Below are 21546 nucleotides of genomic sequence, written 5' to 3'. Positions count from 1 at the left end.
GTGCCCCTCCCCCCCCGCGCGGGGCCTCGCTAGCCCCGCCCCCCCAGGGACCCGCGGGCGGGGGTCAGCTTCTCGGCCCCCAGCTCGGGCCCGCTCCGCCTCCGGCTGCCTCCACTTCCGGCCGCTTCTCGCTTGGCGCCCAGCCTGGCCCTTGCCCTGCACTGCCATCTGCTGGCGGCGCTCGGCGTTGCAGCGCCCGCGAAGCAGCCGGGCCGGGCTGGGACGCGGTCCAGGAGGGATGTGGGAGGAGGACCAGCTGTTTACTAATGAGGGGGACCCTCACTCCTTTCTTTCCTCCCTCACTCCCTCCTCTTTCCCTCTTCTCTCCTCATTCCCTCCCTCTTTTCTCCATTGTTTTTTCCTTCTCTCCTTTTTTCTTACTTTCTTCCACCTTTTCCTTCCTTTCTTCCTTTTTTCCCTTCCTCCCCTCCTTTTTTCCTCCTTCCTTTCTTTCCTCCCTCTCTTCCTATTTCCCTCTTCATCTTTCTGTCCTCCTCATTCCCTCCCTCTTTTCTCCCTTAAACTTTCTTTTTTCCTCCATTGTTTTTCCTTCTTTTTTCTTACTTTCTTCCACCTTTTTCTTCCTTTCTTTTTCTTCCTTCCTTTCCTTTCCTTTCCTCTCTCTTTCTTCTCCAATCTTCTTTTCCCTGTACATGATATTCCTTTAAGTATTATTTACTTAATGTAGAGTTTTTAGGAACAGAAGACAGTTTATTTTTTAAAATGTTAGTTTATTTTTATCTGCCCTTCCTTTTTCTGCTTCCCCCATAAAAAGATCCCTCAACCCCCCCCCAATCTGTCAGCACAGTCCTTCTTATCTATTTTTGGCACATCTGGAAAAGCAAAGAGATAAGGAGAATGGAGGTTCAACAGAAGTCAAGAAGACCCCAGTTCCGACTCAGATTAGGTTCTCTGACCCCAACTGAGCAAGTCATGAGAACTTCTCAATGTTGAAGAACCCTTGAAGACTGAATTACTCAGCAGATGCATCTGGTAGATATTCCTTTTTCTGGAATTTTTTACCCAGAACAACTTAGAGATCATCTCTCAAGTCCAGACCTTTTATACTCACAAATTTTCTGTTTTTATCATTCTGCTGTGAGAAATTGGTGTGGGGAGGGAGGTGTCCCTACATCACAGCTAGGGAAATCGAGCACCCAACCTTTGAGAACTATTGATGTAGTCTGGTCTCCTCGTTTAATAGTCAAGGGAACTTGGGTCCAGAGAATGGGAGTGATTTGTGATTGCCACACAGGTGACAAAGGCCTGGAACCCAGTCAGATCATCTGCCTCCACTTGTACCTCTGACTAACTGAATGAATGAATGAATGAATGAGGACTAGTTCCTAGCCTGCAGAGCCCTTGTGGATTATCTGAGGGTTTTTTCCTACCATCCATCTTCTCTCCTTTATCAATACAAGAAATAAAGGTTTACCTCAAATTCCTCCTACTCCAGGATTCCAGGATGCTGAGTTCTATTCCCCTACCCTAGCAGAGAGGGACTGCTCCTTGCCAAGTCTGAGACATATAAAATCAGGATAGCTATCCCTACACCCCGCCAGAATAGCTCAATAACTTGTTTTGAGATCTCTAGAGGAAAAACAAGAGTGACCTCTGAAAATAAGTGGCGGGGGGTGATCATGAACATTTACTGAATATTTGACTCAGTGTACCTTAAAATCCTCTAGCCAGGGACTTTTAACTTGTTATACCCTGGACTCCTTAGGTACAGCCTGGGAAGATCTGTAGACCCCTTCTTAGAATCATGTTTTAAATGCATAAACTAAAATACATTGAATTTTTTTTGGGGGGAGTTTGCAAGGCAAACGGGGTTAAGTGGCTTGCCCAAGGCCACATAGCTAGGTAATTATTAAATGTCTGAGGTCGGATTTGAACCCAGGTACTCCTGCCTCCAAGGCTGGTGCTTTATCCACTACGCCACCTAGCCGCCCCTGCATTGAACTTCAAGGTAAATCACTTCTACTGACAGTTTTCAAAATATATGTGCAAAAATGTTTATAACAGTTCTTTTTGAAAAGAAATGGAAATTGAAGGGATGCTCATCAATTGGGAAATGGCTCAACAAGTTATGGTATAGGAATATGAAAGAGTACTAATTCTATAAAAAATCATGAGTGACTGAGCTTTAGAAAAGTCTGGAAAGACTTGCATGAACGGATGCTGAGTGAAGTGAGCAGAACTAGAAGAACATTGTACATATTAACAGCAACATTGTGAGATGATTAGCTATAATGGATGCAGCACCTCTCAACAGTTCAATGATCAAGGACAACCCTGAGAGACCTGCTAAGGATAATGTCATCCACATCCATAGAAAAAAACTAGTCTGAATGCAGGACAAAGCATATTGTGTTCACTTTTTGAAATTTGTTTTTTTTCTTTTTCATTTTTTCCCTTTAGTTCTAATTCTTCTGACTAATTGACAAATATATATCAAACCATGATTCCACACATACAAACAAGGGAGGTGGTAGAAAAATGTGGAATTCAGAAACTTACAAAAAGGAAGAATATTGAAAACCTTCTTTGCATATAATTAAAAAATAAAATAAAAATAAAAACATTCATTAGGCCGCCTGAGTCCCCTAATATAGTCCACCCTTCTCATTGGAAACATGAAAAGTGTCAACTAAGTGGAGGGCCTGGAGTCAGGAAGACCTGAGTTCAAACTCAGTTCTAGATACTTCCTAGTTATGAGCAAGTCTCTTTTAAACCTGTTTGACTCATTTCCTCATCTGTAAAACGGGGATAATAGCACCTACCTCCCAGGGTTGTTGTGATGATCAAATGAAATAATTGGAAAGTGCTTAGCAGGGTATCTGGTACATGGTAAGCCTTATATAGATGTTAGTTATGATGATATTTGTGGTGGTGATGATGATGATGATGATAAAACTGAAGCCCAGAGAGAAGTGACTAAGGTTCCAAAGCTAGTGATAATAAAAACTATGAGTGGGTCTTCTGATTCCTAGATCAGAATTTCCTCCCCTACTTCATCAACATGACTCCACAAGTCTCTCCATCTCCCTACAAAGTGGCATGTACATAAGGAAAATCCATAGATTTCAAAGAAAATCCAGAGTTGCCCAATTTCAGATAAGCAACTGTCCCACCCACATTTATCCTCACCACCATCCCCAGGTCTTCTATTCTCTCTGCCACCTATCTCTAGTCCTGGATGTCTGGTGCTACAGTGACATCATGGCAGTAGCTACCAATCAGGGAGCAGGAAAAACTCAATTGTTACAGTCTGGTTATAGCTATGGTGACATCACCCCTCTTTGCTCTCCAAAATCAAGGGATGCAGAGGTTCCTTTGACAGTTTATGTCTTCTTTCAGCCTACTTGGTTACTGAGGTCTGACTTTGTGAAGGCAGATGGCATCTGAAAAACTCTGGAGAGTAGAAGAGGAGGATGAGGAGGATTTGGACCAAGACATTTCCAACATCAGGGTTCCACTCAACCACTTCAAGAGGTCATCCCCAGATCAAAGGCCTGTGGATCAAAAGTTCTCTGTTCAGGGGTTCAATATTTCCCCCAGATGCACCAAGCCTACCCTTATTGAAGAAGGAGATTCAGAAGAGATGTAAGAACCAGCACCTTTCCTCCTTTCCTTTTTTCTCTTAGAACAAGGTTTAGGAATAGCAGGACATCCTTTAGAGAAGGGTACAATTTCTGTGACCCAGGAATCACCAGTTCCCTGGATTCTAGGGACAACTAGGAGGAAATGTTAATTTTCAAATGATACTGGATTGATGTTTTCTTGAGTATCCATCCTCCTTCTCTCTACCACCATGTAATCTAGTATCTTCTTCCATCTTGAGTTGTTCTCATCTCCCCACTAGTATCAGTTACTCTTGGAAGGACATGGATGGTCCTCACCCATGAGGGGCATTCCCAGAGCAGCCGACTCTAGTGGGGAGAAGAAAAATGGATTCTTTCATCATAGAATAAATAGTAAGAAATACAGACTATATTCCTCCAGCTACTTCAATGTAATGGCACCTACTGGATGTCTTGCTTGGTGAAACTCACAGTTCTAAATACTAAAGTATAGTAAGGCATGGAGTATTCTGACCTTAGTCATTCCTTTTTTCAAAAAGCTTCAAAACCTCCCTATTCCCTCTAAGATCAAGGAGTTTGGTATTTGAAGACCTTTACAATCTGATTTCAACTTATCTTTCCAGATAGGTTTTGAAATATAAACCCACATATTTTGGTTTTTGTCTTTGTATTTACAGCACCTAGACACTTAGTAAGCGATTGGTAAATGTTTACTGAGTTGAATTAAATTTAGCATCCTGAGATGGGGAAGGGGAATAGGAGAAAGAGGAAAGGAATAAGCTTTTATACAGAACCTACTATGTGCTGTTACGCACTTTATAAATGGATTTGTGTTGTGGCAACAGTGGTTGATTCATGGGTTGGTTCTTGTCCTTCATTATCGAAGAAGACCAAAATGACACAGTGATTGGAGCAATGAATGCATCCTTGAAGAGATCTCTAGGGGCCGATCATAGAATGGACCAGGGTGGTCCCAGCTGTAACTCTTTTCCAACAAGTTCTGTTCTACTTGTTCTCCCTAGTAAGCCTTTCGAATTTGAAGAATCTAGTTCTGAAGACACCAGCACCTCCCCCATTCCCACCAGCAGGTTGAGCCCATTCAAGTTTTCCCTGAGCCAGCCCAGCAGCAACATCTTCTCAGAATTACTAGAAAGAGAGCTGACGAGGCTCAGTTTGAACTCCTGGGCCAAGAGCAATGAAATGGGGGACCGGTCCATTTGTTCCAGCCATTCCAAGGCCCTGTTGTCAAACTTCACACCCCTGGATCTGGACAACCCCGAGATGGATGCGGACACCACCTCATCACCCTCAGAGTCTTCTGTGGTTGTAGATGTGCCTGACGCCCCCTTCATCTGTGAGCATACTGTCAGTGACTCCACAGCTGTGGTGGGTGATACTGATGGGGGCAGGGAGGGAAAAAACTCAAATATACATGAAAGAAGGGTGAGTGAGCAAGTGAAAAAGTGGATGAAGGAATGAATGAGTGAATAAGTGAATGGAGGAAATGAATAAGTGAAGGAATGAAGGAGTGAGTGAATGTGTGAATAAGATGGGGAAGCCTTCAAAGCCATTTGGTTTCCAATCTAAAGAAAGGGAGGAAAAGATTTCATAAAGACAAGGCAGCAAATGAATAAACAAGAATGAATGAATGAGTATGGGGATAAATAAGTGTTAGGTCCACCAGAACAGAAGATATGCATGGAGTCAGGGTGCTGCTAGGACTAAATAGGTTTTTTTAAAAAATTTTTCAAGGCAATGGGGTTAAGTGGCTTGCCCAAGGCCACAGAGCTAGGTAATTATTGAGTGTCTGAGGCCAGATTTAAACCCAGGTCCTCCTGACTCCAGGGCCGGTGCTTTATCCACTGCGCCACCTAGCCGCCCCTAAATAGGGGTTTTTAAAAAATTATTATGAACAAATAATTATGATAGGAAACACTCAAAAGAAAAATCCCCAAACAAGTTACATTTTACTTGGAAAAAATACCAGATTTGAACAAAATCATAGCAATTCAGTAGTTCTTTGCTTGCTCCTTCCAAATGGTTCTCTATGTTCTTGACCGATAAAGTTTCCTTGCCTTCTCTGTATTTATCCATGTCTCCCTGGCCTGATTGTTCCACTGACAGTCATTCAATCCTTCCCATATTTCTCGATATTCTTCATTTTTTTTTAGGGTTTTTTTTTTACAAGGCGGTGGGGTTAAATGACCTGCCCAAAGTCACATAGCTAGGTAATTATTATGTGTCTGAGACCAGATTTGAACTCAGGTTCTCCTTGTACTCCAGGGCTGGTGCACTATCCACTGTACCACCTAGTTGCCCCACATATCATTTTTATATGGGTCAATAGGATTCCATTCCATTAATAAATAACAGTTTATAGAACTATTCTCCAATTGTTATTGGTATTCTAGATTGCTTTGCTCCCCTCCAGTTTTTTGCTAATACAAATAAAACAATTATGTGTGAATAGTTTTGTACAGCATTATAAATGTCCTTTTTTTTGGGGGGGGGGCAAGGCAATGGGGTTAAGTGGCTTGCCCAAGGCCACACAGCTAGGTCATTATTAAGTGTCTGAGGCTGGATTTGAATTCAGGTCCTCTTGACTCCAGGGCCAGTGCTCTATCTATACACCACCTAAGTCATCCCAAATGTCCTCTTTTTTAAAAAATAGATTGGATTGGGGTGATTAGGTGGTGCAGTGGATAGAGCACCAGCCTGGAGTCAGAGGACTTGAGTCCAAATCTGATCTCAGACACTTAATACTTAGCTGTATGACCTTGGGCAAGTCACTTAACCCCATTGCCTTGCAAAACAAAACAAAATAATAGTTTGGATTAATTGACCTCAAATATGCTATCAGTTCTAGTTCTAAGATCCTTTGAAGTCAAGGGTATAATGAGCTTGGTAACTCATTACTTAATAAGAGTCACCGATTCAAACTGAAAATATTCTTGGCTCTGGAGTCAGAGGACTTGAGTTCAAATCTCTTACCTCTGATGTTAACTGTGTGATTATAGGCAAATTACTTAACTTGCTCAGAGCTTTCTTACTTTTATTTTTTTTTGAGGGAGGTAATCCTGGTTAAGTGACTTGCCCAGGGTCACACAGCAGCTAAGTGTCTGAGGTCGTATTTGTACTCGGGTCCTTCTGACTCCAGGGCTGTTGTTCTATCCACTTCCCTTCCTCATCTTTAAAATGAGGAGTCTGGGCTAGTTGGGCTTTATAGTCTCTTCTTGTTTTTAGAATTAAGATCTATTTTACTCAATAGACCTCAGTTTCCCAATCTGTAACTTGAGAGGTTTAGATTATGGATGGCCTTTAAGGTTACTTCTAACTCTAGAATCCAATGGTTCTGTGGGTCTTTGTCTCACATGGAGCCACATCAACAAGGATGTATTACTTATGTGCTGGGTGCTGGGAATGAGGTGGGGATGAAGATGCCCTTGTGATTTCTCTCTCCCTGCAGATCACTTGGAGCAGGAGCAGAGTCAAACAGCGGGTAAGTTTCTACCAAGTTCTCCTGCAGGAGATAGAACTAAGGAGAGAGAGGGTGAAGAATGAGATGCCCAAGGAAAAACATCGCCCCTGGATCTTCAACCAGATCATAGGCACAACCGTCAAGCTCATGGAACTGAAGCCGAACACCAAGTACTACATCAGTGTCCGTGCTGCTAACCCGGCAGGTCCTGGGAAATGGTGCAAGCCCTATAAAGTGAGTCCCCAGACCCACCATCCTGGGAGAGGAGGGGAGAGTGGAAGGGGGCAAGTGGAAGGGGGCAGGGAGATGCAATCAGCTCCAACTGCAGAGAGGCAGAGACAGATGCACAGAAAGGAATAATAGATTTACACAAAGCCCTTGCAAAGCACTTTACAAATATCTCATTTCAGTTTAACAGTTAATCTCGGGAGGAAGGTATTATTTACCTGTTTTATAGATGAGGAAACAAGGTGACTGTCTCAGAGTCACAGCTTAGTGTCTGGGGTCAGTTTTGAACTCAGATCTTTATAACTCCAAGCATCACCTGTATCACCTCACTGCCTCCAATTCCATGTAAAACCTTCCCACTTTCTCTCTTTACTGTTACTAAGGTAAAGAGTATGGGATTTGGAATCTCAAGCCTCAGGTTTAGTTTTGGGTTCTGTTCTCTTCTATCTCTGTAACCTCAGGCAGGTTCAGGTAAGCTTCCTTGGCCTGTTTCTTCCTCTATGAAATGAGAGGATTGGTGTTAAATGGATTTTTTTGGATCCCCTTTAGTTTTTAAAAATTTATTATTCTACCAGATTGAGAGACCCACAATTAAGCTTTAAACCCAGGGTTTGGGGGATCCTCCACAACCACTGCCCACACAGACACATAGAGACACAGATAAACACACACACACACACACACACCCTTAGAAGCCTAGATAATTGAGAACCAATGCTTTGGGCAACTGGTGCAAAAACTGGAAAACTGAATAGAAAGCTCATTTCTCTACTATGTGGCGGGCTGGATCTGGAGTGAGGAAGACTTCCCGAGTTCAAATCTGACCTTAGACACTCTAATAGCTGGGTGACCTTGTCACCCTGTTTGTCTATTTTCTCATTTGTAAAATGACCTGAAGGGGGAAATGGCAAACCGCTCCAATATCATTACCAAGAAAACTTCAAAATTGAATAGCAACATATACCAGACTTAGCTAAGCCTGAGAACAAACTGAACCCCTTCCCCCTTAAAGACCACCCTTGAGTCTCCCCTTGTAGAGTGGAAGCTTCTTGAGGACAGGAATGATTTCATTTTTTTAATCTTCGACTAGTCCATATCAAGCATTTAATATGAATTTTATCAAATAACTGATTATTGGGGCACAGAGAGAGGAAATGGTGATGGGGGATAGGAAATAGGGACCAGAAAAGTTATCAGAAACCTGGTGGAGTGGAGCTATTATTGTAACCTGAAGGATGATGAAGCTGGCACAGCAATAGAATCAGGTTGTGAGGTGTTGGGGCAATAAAATTGGCAATATAGAAAGGGAGGGAAATGAGCATCATTTTCCATTTTCTTTCTGACTTCAGTTTTCCACTGTGGCTACTGACATGCATGGCTTCCCCAAGGAAAACCCCATCAAAATCACCGTGCTTCGTCGAGAACCTCGGAGGAAAACAGTCCATGTGGGGATCAAAGAGTTGAGGAGATTGGAAGACTTAGAGTTCATTTTTCCACACTAAGGGGGACCCCCAGCCCCAATCATTCCCATATTTTTTCAGCCCCTGTTTAGGGCCGCTCAGGAGCCAAATTAGCAACCCCCTCAGAGTATGGTACTGTTGAGCCTCCTGCCCAAGGTCCAGGACCGCTCCGGCTTCCCTGCCTCTCGGCTCCCCTGGCAGGGGGTTGGCTGGGCCGGGACCCCTGCCCATCTGGACAAAGGCAGCCCCAAGCTGGCTGGCAGCCAGGCTGAGCCACTGACCAGAGCTTAGGGCAGGCTCCTTCCTTCCCCTCAGAGCTGGCTCACAGCATGTCCCTATTAAAGAGCTCTCAACAACTTTGGGGCCTCAGGGCGCTTGACTTTTCTTGACGGTGAGGAGGGGGGGGGACATGGCAGAGCTGGAAAAGTTTAGAAAGGTTGTCTTGACTCATTCCTCCATTTTGACTGTCAAGGAAACTGAGGCCTATAAGTTAAGGCAACTTAGGATCACAACCAGAGATTTAGAGCTGGGAAAAGACCTCATTTTACCAGTGAGGAGACTGACACCTGGTCACTTGGTGACTTGCTCCAGGTCCCCTAGACAGGAAGGGACGGCTGCACCCTTTATTCAGACTCAGGTTTTCTAACATCAGTCCCTGCTGGACATAGGCAATGAGAACTTATCTGGGGCAAGACACAATAGATTCTACACTTACAACCAAGTAGATGTTCAGTCCATCTTTTTTTTTCCAATTTTTTAAAAAAAGCATTTATGATGGCCAAAGGATATGGAAAGGCAATTCTCAGATAAAGAAATCCAAACTATCTAGTCATATGAAACTGCTCTAAATCATTATTGATTAGAAATGCACATTAACACCATCTGAGGTGCAAACCACCTCACTTCGCAGATTGATCAATTTGACTAGAAAGGATAATGATCAATGTTGCAGGGGATGGCAAGGCATTGTTGGTGGAGCTGTGAACTGATCCAATTATTCAGGAGAGCAATTTGGAACGGTACTCAAGGGGAAATAAAACTAATCATACCCTTTGATCCAGCAATACCAATACTGGATCTGTAGCAGAGATAATGGAAAAGGGTCAAAATCCTACATGTACAAAAATATTCAAAGCAGCTCTTTTGTAGTGGCAAAGAATTAGAGATTGAAGGGATGTCCGTCAATTGGGGAATGGCAAACATTGTGGCCCTGGAACACTATTGTTTTATAAGAAATGAGGGATGGGACTTCAGAAAAGCCTGGAAAGACTTGTATGAACTGATGCTATGAGATGAACAGAACCAGAATATTAATATAGCAACACTGTGATCAATCATGATGGACTTGATCATTTCAGCAATATAATAATCAAAGTAATAGAAAATACCACCTATATCCTGAGAAGGAAACTCTGCAGCTTAAATGCAGACCAAAGCTTGCTCTCTGTAATTTTTAAAAGTTGTTTTATATAGGTTGTCATTTTTTTCTGTTTCTTCTGTATGGATTTGATTCTTCTTTCACATGATAAATATGAATCTCTGTTTAGCATGGTTATAAATGTAGAGCCTATATCAATCACATTGCTTTCTTTCAGGGGAAGGGGGAGGGAAAAAACTGTAAAACTCAAAACCTTGCAAAAAAATTGGTTAAAAACTACTGAGTACAGTTGGAAAAACAATATTTTCTTTAGAATTGTATCTTATTTTTATTTTGAATTTTTTTATAATTTTTTTAAAAAAACAATATTTTAAAAAATAAAGTATGTATCAACTAAATTACTCTGTCCTAAAGAAGCTGAGCTAAGATGTCCTGGAGATGGAGATGAAAAAAATTTTATATATTTTAAACTATACAGACACATTTCATATATATGTCTATATCAGATCTATGTATATAAATATGTCTATATATCTATAAAATCCCTACTCAGAAGGAGCTCCCATCAAGCCCACACAGACACAGAATATCACAAGTCTTAGTGCAGTTAGAGAAGTGAAAAGATGGACAAAGGGAATGCAGAAAAGAGGGGGCTGGAGGAACCCAAGGACAGGGAGGGGGCCTGACAAAGAAAGGGGACAGTCTGAGGATCTTGCCCAGATCCCTGGATTCAATGACAATAAACCACAGAAAAATAACTTATTTATTTGGCAAAAAGAGTCTTCCTACTCTGTAGGAAGTTGACATTAAGAAAGGAATAAAAAAACAAGTGTGGAGGCCTGCCATCCTGGTCTTCACCAGCTCCAGCAGCTCAGGGGCCAAGTCACAGCCCCTTGTCCCATACTGTGCCCCTCTCCTTCAGAGCCAGGGCCAGGCCTGGCTGGGGAAGGCCCTGTCCCTCCCCATAGTGAGGCGGCCGGCCCGCAGCCCCCAAGACAACCAGCAGTGGATAGGGACAGAGCTGTAGATTTACAGGCAGAAAGGGGAAAGCCCCCTTGGGTCTCACCTCCTCCATCTGTGGACAAAAGCCAAAAAAGGATCTTCATTCAGAAAGGTCTGAGAAAGGACCTGGAGATCCAGCCATGGCCCTGCCTCCCCTGACTAGGAGCCTGGGTGTCTCAGGCCTACATTCTGCTGGGACCCTCCTGCAGTCCCCTCCACTGCCCCAGGAAGTCCAGCTCGACTTTTTTTTTAAAGGATTTTTGTGAGGCAAATGGGGTTAAGTGGCTTGCCCAAGGCCACACAGCTAGGTAATTATTAAGTGTCTGAGACCGGATTTGAACCCAGGTACTCCTGACTCCAGGGCTGGTGCTCTATCCACTGTGCCACCTAGCTGCGCCACCAGTTCGACCGTTTGTCGTTATTCTTTCCCAATCAAAGGATCTTGGAATTCAGATCTAGAAGGGACCTTAGGGGCCATCCAGGAGACATAAGAGAGGTTAGGTGACAGCCTTGGGGTCACACAGCTAGCAAGTGTCTGAGGAAGGATTGGAACCATGCCACTCCGTGCCACCTCATTTCTGACACTCCACCCCTAGCTGCCGGATGAGAGCTTAGACCCGGGTTACTTTTAAGAACAAATTTGGAAAAGCTGAGAGCTGAGGGACCTCCTCAGCTTTAAAGAGCTGGTCTAAAAGTATTTTTAAAAGGACCCCCAAATTCTATATTTGTATGGGAAAGATCTTGAACTTGCCCAGGGGGTATGTACATGGAAACTAGGGTCTTCAAGAGCCAGCTAGCTGATCCTCCTGAGCGCCTGGCCTAAGTCCATGCCCCAGACTCACATGCGGAGACATTTGTCCTTCCCACCACTGGCTACCCGCTGGCCATCTGGACTCCAGTCTACAGCAAACACCTGGCCATGGAGGAAAACATCTGAATCAAAGCCAAGCCAAGTGAGGTGGCAGCAGCAGCCCCCAGCTCTGGCCTGCCCTCCCTCCCTCCGGATCCTGGGGAGGGGTTGGCTACCTCATCAGCATGACCAGGGAGGTCCACTGCCAGCTTCCGTGTCTTCACATCCCACACCTTTAGCGTGCTGTCACTGCTCCCGCTCACCAGGAGCCGGCTGTCTGCGGACCAGGCGATCTGGTATACAGCTGCCACGTGGCCACGGAGGGAGGCCAGATATCTGTGGCAGAGGCAGAGGATGGGGTCTCTCCCTTGCTCAAGAGCTTAAAGGATTTCCTTTTAAGACCCTCTACCTTATTCTAATTTCCTACCTTGGTAATTTATCAAAGCTTTAGGCTATAACTATGTTTTCCTCTCCTCTCACAAAGGAATTTTCTATCTTGAATTTCTCTTCTTCTTATATCTTGAATTTAAGCTTTTCTAGGATGGCTCTCCTCATTTGCCTCCAGGACATTGTTTTGAGGTCATTAAAAAAGCATTAGGGTTAACAGTGAAAGAGCACTGACCTTGGAGTCCAAGGATCTGGGTTCAAATCTGACCCATAACACTTGGGACTCAGTTTTTTCCAATTGTAAAATGAGGAAGAGGGTTAGATTAGATGAACTTCAAGGACCTTTCTCCCTCTAAATCTTTCACCCTATGATTCTTAAGGTACAGTTCTGAAAACAAGTGGAGTAGTGAGGAATAAGAGGGAGGGGGCGGGCAGAGAGGACCTCAGGAGAAGTAGAGGCTAGGGGCAAAGTCCCATTTACTTATCTTCTTTAGGTAAAGGGCTAATTTTTCATCTTTGTCTGCTCAGGGCTGAGATCACAGATAAATGCTGACTAGCTGATGTCCCTCCTTGTACTCTTCCAATCCATTATATACAGGTGACACCACTACTCTGCTCATTTAGACTTGCTTCTACCTGACAGTCTGTTTTCTCAGGTGACCTAGGGGCTCTTAAGAGACCTGAGATTTGAAGATGGAAAGACCTTAGAGACCATGGAGAAAAAGCCCTTTGTTGGACAAGGCTCTGATATGAAGTGCCTCTCCTGGGCCTTGATCTCGCCCCATCTCATGGCCTCAAGACTCCCTCCTCCCCGCAGACTCACTTGCCGGTCTTGCCATCCCACAACTTGATGGACTTGTCGAAGGAGGCACTAGCGATGATGCGAGCATCTGGGGAGAAGAGCACCTGGTTGATGAGGGCCTGGTGCCCTGTCATCCGCTGCAGTGGTTTCTTATCCTCTGAAGGGGACCACAGGAACAGTGTGAAGTCATCGGACCCCGAGACGAGCCTTTCTGGACCCAGACCCTGGGGGGAGCACACACACACATGTTCACTATTGCTCGGGAGGCCACAAGCAGAGACAGAAATCACACAACACTGTGCTAGGTGCAGAGGAGTCTGGAAGGTCTAGGACTGAGGCCCACCAGCTCCAGCCAAGGGACTAATGGGGACCTTGGAAAGAGGGGGAGTCCAAACTAGCCTAAAACTAGCAAGGGTAACCAGGAAGCCCTTCATTAGTGTGTTTGTTCAATCAAACAGGGTTGACGATGCAGCCTTACATACATGTTACTGGGCTGGGCCTGAGGCAGAAAGACCCATGTTCAAAACCTGCTATTACCCCAGTTGAGGGACCCCCTCTTTGTGCTTGGGTTTGATCGTCTGTACAACAAGGAGAGTTGGACTCAATGGCTGGTAAGGTTTCCTCCAGCTCTCAAATCGAAAGTAGCTGAGTGGTGGCTACAGTGCTGGGGGCAGGAAGACCTGGGTTTGAATTTTGCCTCAGACCCTAGCTGGGCAGGTCACCCCTTTTCTATAAGTTTTTAAAGCTTGCTAAGAACTCATCTGAGTCTCCCAAGAAACCTGGAAGGTGGGGGCCGCCCTTCTTCCGTGTTACAGAGAATACTAGGGTGGGGAAACTGGTAAGAACCCGAGGCCTCTCTAACCTCAGTTTCCACTACTGTTGAATAAATGGATTGGTCTGTAGCACTGATTGTTCCTTTCTCATCTAAATCTATAAGCTTATTAATTAACCATCTATAAGAATGCTGCATTGGCAAAGAGAAGACCTGTGTTGGAATCCCAGCTGGCCACAGCCCTGGCCCCTTTTTTGAGCCAATGACTTCCAGGACCTTGTCAGAGCCAACGCTTTTGGTTCTGTTATCCCAAGTGTTACAAGGAATGATCAGTAGGACAGAGATGATCAGGAGCTTCTGGGAAAGGGGAGAACTGCAGACAGGGGCAATGGTCACACACTCACCCTAATTTGATTGTAACGGTCCAGTGCTCGCTCCTTCAGCTCCGGCACTGTGTCCATCATAGAAGAGGAAAGAATACAGAATAGGGAGAAGATGAAGTTAGAAAAAACCTGCGACAAATGGCTCAAGGGCTTCCCCAAAGGCCGTCAGCAACCTCCTTTCCCCTTGCCCTTCCACTGCACTCACAGGAGCCACGGACATCCTGGGCATTAACTGAGGCCTCTGCCGGCTCAAAGGCCCCCGTCCGCAGGACATAGTCAGTGCTGAGGGCCATGGTGTTCACCCAGTGGGCGTGCCCCTGGAGCGTCCTGCAGAGCACCCCCTGTGGAGGCGGGGAGTCAGAAATGCACAACATAGGGGTCAAAGGGAGTGAGGGTGTGTGTGTGTGTGTGTGTGTGTGTGTGTGTGTGACAATTTGTTTAGTCATTTTTCAGTCATGTCTGACTCTCTGTGACCCATTTTGGGGTCTCTTGGCAGAGATGCTGGCATGATGTCATTTCTTTATTTCATTTTACAGATGAGGCAACTGAGGCAAATAGGGATTAGTGACTTGCCCAGGGTCACACAGCCATTAAGAGTCTGAGGCTGGATCTGAACTCAGTAAGTCTGGTCCTCCTGACCGGGCCAGCTGCTCTAGGACGCCCCACTGGCTGCCTCTGAGTTTCACAGGGTAGGCCACAATTGCTCACAGAGGCCTGAGAGAGTGTGAGGTCAGCAGCCAGGACTCCAAGCCTCCATGGGATGCTCAGGACCCTCACAGGAAGGTCCCTTCTCCACTTCCCTGAGCCTCAGTTTCTTCATCTATAGAATGGAGAAGGCCAGTCTAGAGGGTCCCTCCAGGTCCCCCTCCCAAGCTCTGCTTTGTCACCACTCCTCACATCATGAGGCCGCCACACTTTGATGGTCCGGTCTTGGGAAGCTGAGTAGAGAAGGCCGTCCCCTCCCCATCGGATACAGGTGACTGACTGGGTATGGCCAGTGAGGATGCGGTCACATCGGCCAACGGTTGTGTCCCAGACCCGGACGCTGCCATCCTTGGAGCCGCTGGCCACGTAGCGACACTCAGGGTTCCTGGAAGAGGAGAAACAGGTGACCCTCCTGCTGACGCCACACCAACTTTCCTTCCATTCCTCAGGTCACTATCTTCCAAGGGCTCTCCTCACACTGTGTCCCTCAGTGACTTCAGGAGAGCCAGGCTGGTGTGGGGAGGGGAGGCCCCCCCTGCCCCCCCCACTCAAGATCCCCCTCCTGTCCCTCTCTCTAGACATTCCCACTGAGGAGCCTCTGGGGATGGAGCAGGCCCGTCCCCCTCACCCCCAGACCCAAGGGGGCACCACCACTCCCACTTACGTGTGCAGCGGCTCCCAGCTCAGTCCTGTGATCCACTTGCTATGCCCGGCCAGGGCCCTGCCCACCTGCTTCCCTGTGTTTGGGTCCCACAGGAGGATCTGAGGGAAAAGAGCCTTAGAGATCCCCCAATCCAAAGGTCTTGCCCCTCCCTCACTCCAGCCACAATCTGGATCTTAGCCAGGGAGTGGTCTCACTGGACTCTGGGCCTCTGGCTGTGGGGCTGAGCTGTCTACACTGCAAACGTCACCTCCTAAACCAGCCCCAACCAAGGTCACCAGACCATGCAGACTTAAGTCGCTGTTCAGTCATCCACCTGGACCATTCCCATGGCCCTTCCCTGCCCAGGCCCTGCCCCTCCCTTCTTCTTTTAGAAGGTAAGTTCCTTGAGGGAACTTGTATCTATATTCTGGCCCCCACCCCCCAATCAGCACAATCACCCATTAAATACTTCATTCACTTGTTCATTCATTCATTCATTCATTCATTCATTCATTCATTCATTCATTCTCTGTAGTCAGGGTGGAAGAAGACAATCTAAACACCACCTCCATGTGGTCCCCAGGTCCCTGGGGGAGGAGACCCTAGATTCCCCAAGTGGTCAACAGAGCAGCCACTCACTTGACCATTCTTACAGCCTGAAGCCAGTTTCTTGCCATCTGGAGACCATGCGATGCTGAGGACCCAATGTCTGTGACCTAAGAAAGCAAGGGACAGGGAGAGGAGGGGTGAGGCAGCCTCGGTAGCAGAAGAGCGCCCCGCCCCGGCCTAAACTGGGGTGGGGACTTGGGGCTATGTTCTCCCTGCCGTCCAATCTCTCACAGTCAGAGTCCTGACTGTGGCCAGGGGATAAGTCGCCCAGGTCTCCCAAGGAGGTGTGACCTTGGACTGGACCTTCTCTGTCCCCAGGCCTCTGCATGGCGCTCTTGCTAGGAGTCCTACCCTGCCCTGGAAGGAAGCCTGGAGAGCGCAGCCCCCTCTGCTCACCTGCCCCCATACTGACCCCTGGATGTGAAGTGGGGAGTTTCTGTGGTGAGATCCCAGAAGCGCACGGTGGTGTCTCCAGAGCCACTGGCCAGATACCTGGGGGAAGCGGAGAAGAGTTCTCCTGAGCTTTTCCCAAGAGAGCCTCTTGGGGCCCAAAGGCCACAGAGCCCATTAGACATTCCCCAATAACCAGTGTCTGTTTGTATTTCTTTTCTTTTTAAAAAAGGGTTAAAACAAGTAATCTACCTACCTAATCAGAAACAAACCACAGTGGGGTGGGCACACCCTCAGACTCAGCTCCTTTTTCTGAAAGGAGGGCAATCAGGACAGATTTTGGGAAACATGCCCTGCTGTCTCGGGGAGGCCCCATCTGAAGGGCCCTGCCCTTTCAGCTAGCCCCAACCTCAGAGATCCCTGCCCAGTACCCCAAGTCTGGCTCTCTCCTTACTTCCCAGTGGGGCTGAAGGCTACAGAGATGACAGCCTCAGTGTGCCCCTCGAGGGAGCTGGTGCAACGGGTGATGGCTCGAACTCGGAACACAGCTTGTGGCTGGTAAATGATGTCAAGGACTTTCTCAGTCTCCACTGCCTTGGACTCAAGCGTCTTTTCCAGTGAAGTGGTGATCTCTGAATCATGGACGTAAAAGGCCAAGGGTAGGGGGTCCTCCTGGAGAGGAAGAGAAATGAAGTGAGTCCTTATCAAAGAGCAAGCAATGGGCCTTCCTTCAAGGAAGACTACCTGATCCACAGAGAGTCAGTTCAGGCCTCAGTTTCCTCCTCTGTAAAATGTGGCCATGGGGTGGCTAGGTGGCAGTGGATAGAGCACCTGTCCTGGAGTCAGGAGGACCTGAGTTCAAATCCGGCCTCAGACACTTAAAAATCACCTAGCTTTGTGGTCTTGGGCAAGTCACTTAATCCCATTTGCCTTCCAAAAACCTAACCACCCCCCCCCCTTCGCAAAATCCCCACTATATTATATGTGTAAAATGTGGCCAGTGGGTGGTCTGTGATCCAATCATTCAGGGAACTGCTTCCTTGGGCTGCCCTCTGAGTGCCAGCTCTCACTCCAGAAAGACAACAGGATAAGTATTTCTGATGGAGGCGTAGCCCCCAATTCCACTGGAAAGACTAGGCAGCTTCCCACAGTCAGAAGTCCCTTCAGCGATGCTGGTCACAACTCTTATTGTTCTTGGTCAGCCTCTTACCCATCTCACTGCTCCCTGCACCCTGCCTGTGGCTGTCCCCCAGGGTTCTGTCCCAAACCCTCTCCTTCCCATGGACTGAAAGATATCCAGCCTTAATCCTTCACCTGTGTCCCATACTTGGATCACCAACTCCCTCCTAGACATTTTAAACTTGATGAATCAAATCATCATGGTCAGAGCACAGCTCCTTATCATGCTCTCCCACCCCAATGAATCCTTCTTCTTCCAAACCTCCCCTATTTCCCTCAAGGGCATCACTACCTCCCAACCCACTCAGGACTTCAGCCTCCCCATCCCTGACTCCACACTCTCTCTCAGTCCACAAGAACCACCAGGAGCCAAATCCAGTCATTTCTATCTCTTTCAACATTCACTCCCTTCTTTCTACCCACTCAGCCACCATCCTAGCTCAGACCTGGTCCCCTCTAGCATGGACCACAGCAGGAGCCTCCTACCTGTTCTCCAGGTCTTGAGTCTCTCCCCATTTCAATCCATACTGCCAGAGTGATTTTCCTAAAGCCCAGGTCTGGTCATGCCACCTCTCCTACTTCCCTGAATAATGGCTCCCTGACACCACCATCATGCCCGGGGCTGAGTGTGTCACTCCTCCTACTTCAATGAATAAAGCGGCTCCCTATTACCTCTATCATCATCCTTTTCTGGGATAATTACTCCCCCTCTGTGTACCTACAGTCCCATCAAACTGGTCTAGTTCTTAGCTCTCATATATGATATCCCCTCAACCTCTCAGAATACCTGGTTTCCTTCCAGGCTCACTTCAAATGACCCTTTGGCAAATATCACCCATTGCTTCTGCCTTATCCTTATGAAGGGGCAAGGGTTAGATTGGGAAGTGAGGTACCAGTGGGAGGGAGAAAGTGAAAGATTCATGGAGAAGATGGTGTGTGAGCTGAGTTGTCTTCTCTGATGGGGGGGGGGACTTAGGGGTTTCTTCAGCTTCTTTTAGCTCTAAAAATGACAGAATTTAAATAGAATTGTCCAATATGGAGAGACAACAGGGTGAACATGGAAATGTGTCTTTTGTGATGTCACATGTAGAGTGGATATCCTATTTTCTGCCTTCTCAATGGATGAAGGCATGAAGGGAAGAAGTTTGGAATTGAAAATAAATTCTTTTTTTTAGGTTCTTGCAAGGCAGTGGGGTTAAGTGGCTTGCCCAAGGCCACACAGCTAGGTCATTATTAGGTGTCTGAGGCTGGATTTGAACTCAGGTCCTCCTGACTCCAGGGCCGGTGTTCTATCCACTGTGCCACCTAGCCATCCCATGAAAATAAATTAAAAAAAAGTCTAGTTCTAAAAAATTCTTTTTTTTCAACTAACAAGCTATTATTTTTCTCCTCCTCATCTCTTGAAAAAAAGAATTAAAGCTGCCACAAACAACCACCAGGTAACCAAACCCCGGGGCCAAGGCTCTGGCCCAAGGGGGAGGATTCCCTGTGCCCCCCGAGCTCCTGCAGCTGCAGAAGGGCAGCTCCCTCACTGGTTCTCTGCCGGACACAAACATAAACAGCTAGGGACCCCGGCTCCTCCTAGGTGAGCTCCGGGGGTCAGGAAGCCCCTGGAGGGGGGTCTCCCCTAGAGGCTGTTCCGGCCACGGCCCCTCAGCGGCCTAATGCTGTTAACTGTATGAAATAAAATGCATGGGTTATAAAGGAAACCATTTATTAGTCTCTTGTTAAAAAGTCACAGACCCCTGGTTAGGAAGCCCTAAGTTCAGGGCAGCTGGGTGGAGAGAGCGCCGGGTTCAAATCCGGCCTCAGACACCTGAGGGTGGCCGCTCCCCCGCCCCCACCAGGAAGCCTTAAGTTCAAGTCTCACAGTGTCTGGCAGACAGTCGGCGCTTAATTAGTGTCTGCGTCCTTCCTTCTCCGTACACGCGGGTGGCCGCGGGGGTCCCACAGGAGGGCAGCCCGGATTTGGGGCCAGAATCGGGGGCGTGCGGGGTCCTCGGGTCCCACCTGGCTCAGCAGCGCGTGGCAGACCAGCTGGAGCTTGTCCGGGGTGATGTCCACGGGCACGTCGAAGGGCGCGCCCAGGCGCTGCCCGGCCTCATCCTGGAGCTGGACCAGCAGCCGCTGCGTGTCCTGCCACGGGGGGGGCGGTCAGGGGGCTCCCCACGCCCCGCCACGGACACGCGGGGCTCCCGAGGGGGGCCTAGGGCGTGTCCACTTTGGGGGCCCCACCACCCCCACGCAGCCGTGGCCCCACCACGGACACCTCTCTACCGCCCCCCTCTGCCTGTCCCCCCGCGCGGCCCGCAGCGTCTCCCCGACCCCCCGAGGGCCCCAGGCTCCCCCACTCGGGCCCGGCTCACAGTCTCCGCCGCCGCCGCCATGCCGCGTCCCCACGTGCAGCGAAGCGAGGCCGGAGGCCTAGAGCGCCGCCGCGGAGCGCCCCCTGCCGGCGCGGCGGGGCCGGAGCCTCCCCCGCGGCCGCGCCCGCGCCCGCGCCTGCGCCGGAGCCTCCCCCGCGGCCGCGCCTGCGCCCGAGCCTCCGCCTCCGCCTCCCCCGCGGCCGCGCCTGCGCCCGAGCCTCCGCCCCCGCCTCCCCCGCGGCCGCGCCCGCGCCTGCGCCGGAGCCTCCCCCGCGGCCGCGCCTGCGCCCGCGCCTCCGCCCCCCCCGCCTCCCCCGCGGCCGCGCCTGCGCCTTCCTCGCGGCTCGGCCGGGGCGGGGCGCGCAGCCGGGAGCCGGGGCCGGGAGGAAGCAGCGACCTTTGACCTCTCCAGGCTCGCCCGCCTCCCCCTCCCCCATCCGCAGCTCGCTTCCTTTCGGCGCGGAAATTTCCGCAGAAGCTGGTGTTAACCGGCTAGTCCTAAGCAAGGAAGGAAGAAGGGTGTGTCCTGTGTGTGCCCCCCAAAGCTGATCGTTAAACATTCGCCAAGACCCCCGAGCCGCCACCTCTTAGGACCCTGCGCCCCAGCGCGGCTGCGGAGCAGCTCTGGAGGGCAGGAGTGCCAGCCCGGCCGCGGACCCGGGCCAGCCACCTCACCCCGACGGCCTCGCCTCCGGGGCCATCCCCGGGCTGGCACTGCGTCCACACGGCCCTGGAGGCGAGGGTGAAGCTGCGGACGGGCACAAGCCGATGCACGTGCTTCTCTTGGCATCACCGCTCTGATGTCAGGGTCTCCCAGAGCCTTTGACCCCTAGGTCAAAGTTCAGCTGAAGCTTGCCTGTCCCTGCTAGTGGCTTCCTGAAAAGTGACTTTGTTCTTATTTGTTCTGTATGGGTATATTTGTGTGCATTCTAACAGACAGCCCCCCACTCCTTTTCTCTCCTTACCCCTCCACCCCTCCCCCAGCCGAGACCTCCTCTGGCCCAGACTGCTGTTGTGGCCCTGGACAAATGGCTTAATGTCCCCGGACCCCTAGCAGCTCCCTAAGTGGCAGAGAGAACCCTTCCCAAAAGGATTTATACCACCTGAGAAGAAGCCAGAGTAATAGGAACCCTTCCTAAATGGAGGGCAGATCCTCATCCCAGACTTCTCTGTGCCTGCTGATAAATAGGGCAGCTAGGTGGTGGAGTGGACAGAGCGCTGACCTAGAGTCAGGAGGACAGGAGTTCAAATCCAGACTCAGACACTTGGCACTAACTGTGTGTGATCTTGGGCAAGTCACTTGACCTAGATTGACTCTACTCCAGGGCCA

The 21546-nt window shown here is 48.6% G+C and overlaps 2 protein-coding genes across 6 annotated transcripts; one reads left to right on the top strand and one right to left on the bottom strand.

Moving 5' to 3' along the window:
• The first annotated feature begins 3282 nt into the window (after positions 1-3282).
• FNDC8 (fibronectin type III domain containing 8) lies at positions 3283-9107 on the top strand. 2 transcript variants are annotated; one of them, XM_074188920.1, is made up of 4 exons: positions 3283-3606; positions 4811-4970; positions 7051-7296; positions 8640-9107. In XM_074188920.1, exons 1-4 carry the CDS (start codon positions 3398-3400, stop codon positions 8790-8792), a joined length of 768 nt encoding a protein of 255 aa, XP_074045021.1. In that variant the 5' UTR covers positions 3283-3397; the 3' UTR covers positions 8793-9107. The 2 variants fall into 2 exon arrangements, with proteins under 2 accessions (XP_074045021.1, XP_074045020.1); XM_074188919.1 differs by having other exon boundaries at positions 4607-4970.
• Positions 9108-10235: 1128 nt separating this feature from the next.
• Positions 10236-20304, bottom strand: NLE1 (notchless homolog 1). Of its 4 annotated transcripts, none has more exons than XR_012468750.1 (13): positions 20217-20304; positions 19861-19986; positions 17126-17343; positions 16694-16773; positions 16312-16388; positions 15694-15791; positions 15222-15414; positions 14530-14665; positions 14346-14392; positions 13191-13393; positions 12157-12316; positions 11897-12043; positions 10244-11203 (listed from the first exon to the last, which is right to left on the bottom strand). XR_012468750.1 is itself a non-coding variant. In XM_074188917.1 (13 exons), the coding sequence occupies exons 1-13, from the start codon at positions 20235-20237 to the stop codon at positions 11191-11193; spliced, it is 1443 nt and encodes a 480-aa protein (XP_074045018.1). In that variant the 5' UTR covers positions 20238-20303; the 3' UTR covers positions 10441-11190. The 4 variants fall into 4 exon arrangements, 2 of the variants coding, with proteins under 2 accessions (XP_074045019.1, XP_074045018.1); XR_012468749.1 differs by having other exon boundaries at positions 11882-12043; positions 20217-20303; XM_074188917.1 differs by having other exon boundaries at positions 10441-11203; positions 11973-12043; positions 20217-20303.
• Positions 20305-21546: the final 1242 nt, after the last annotated feature.

This window comes from Macrotis lagotis, chromosome 5 (assembly GCF_037893015.1).
Source record: "Macrotis lagotis isolate mMagLag1 chromosome 5, bilby.v1.9.chrom.fasta, whole genome shotgun sequence".
Classification (NCBI taxonomy): Eukaryota; Metazoa; Chordata; class Mammalia; order Peramelemorphia; family Peramelidae; genus Macrotis; species Macrotis lagotis.
The sequence above is the reverse complement of the archived record's forward strand: the minus strand, read 5'-3'. Positions and strand labels throughout refer to the sequence as shown.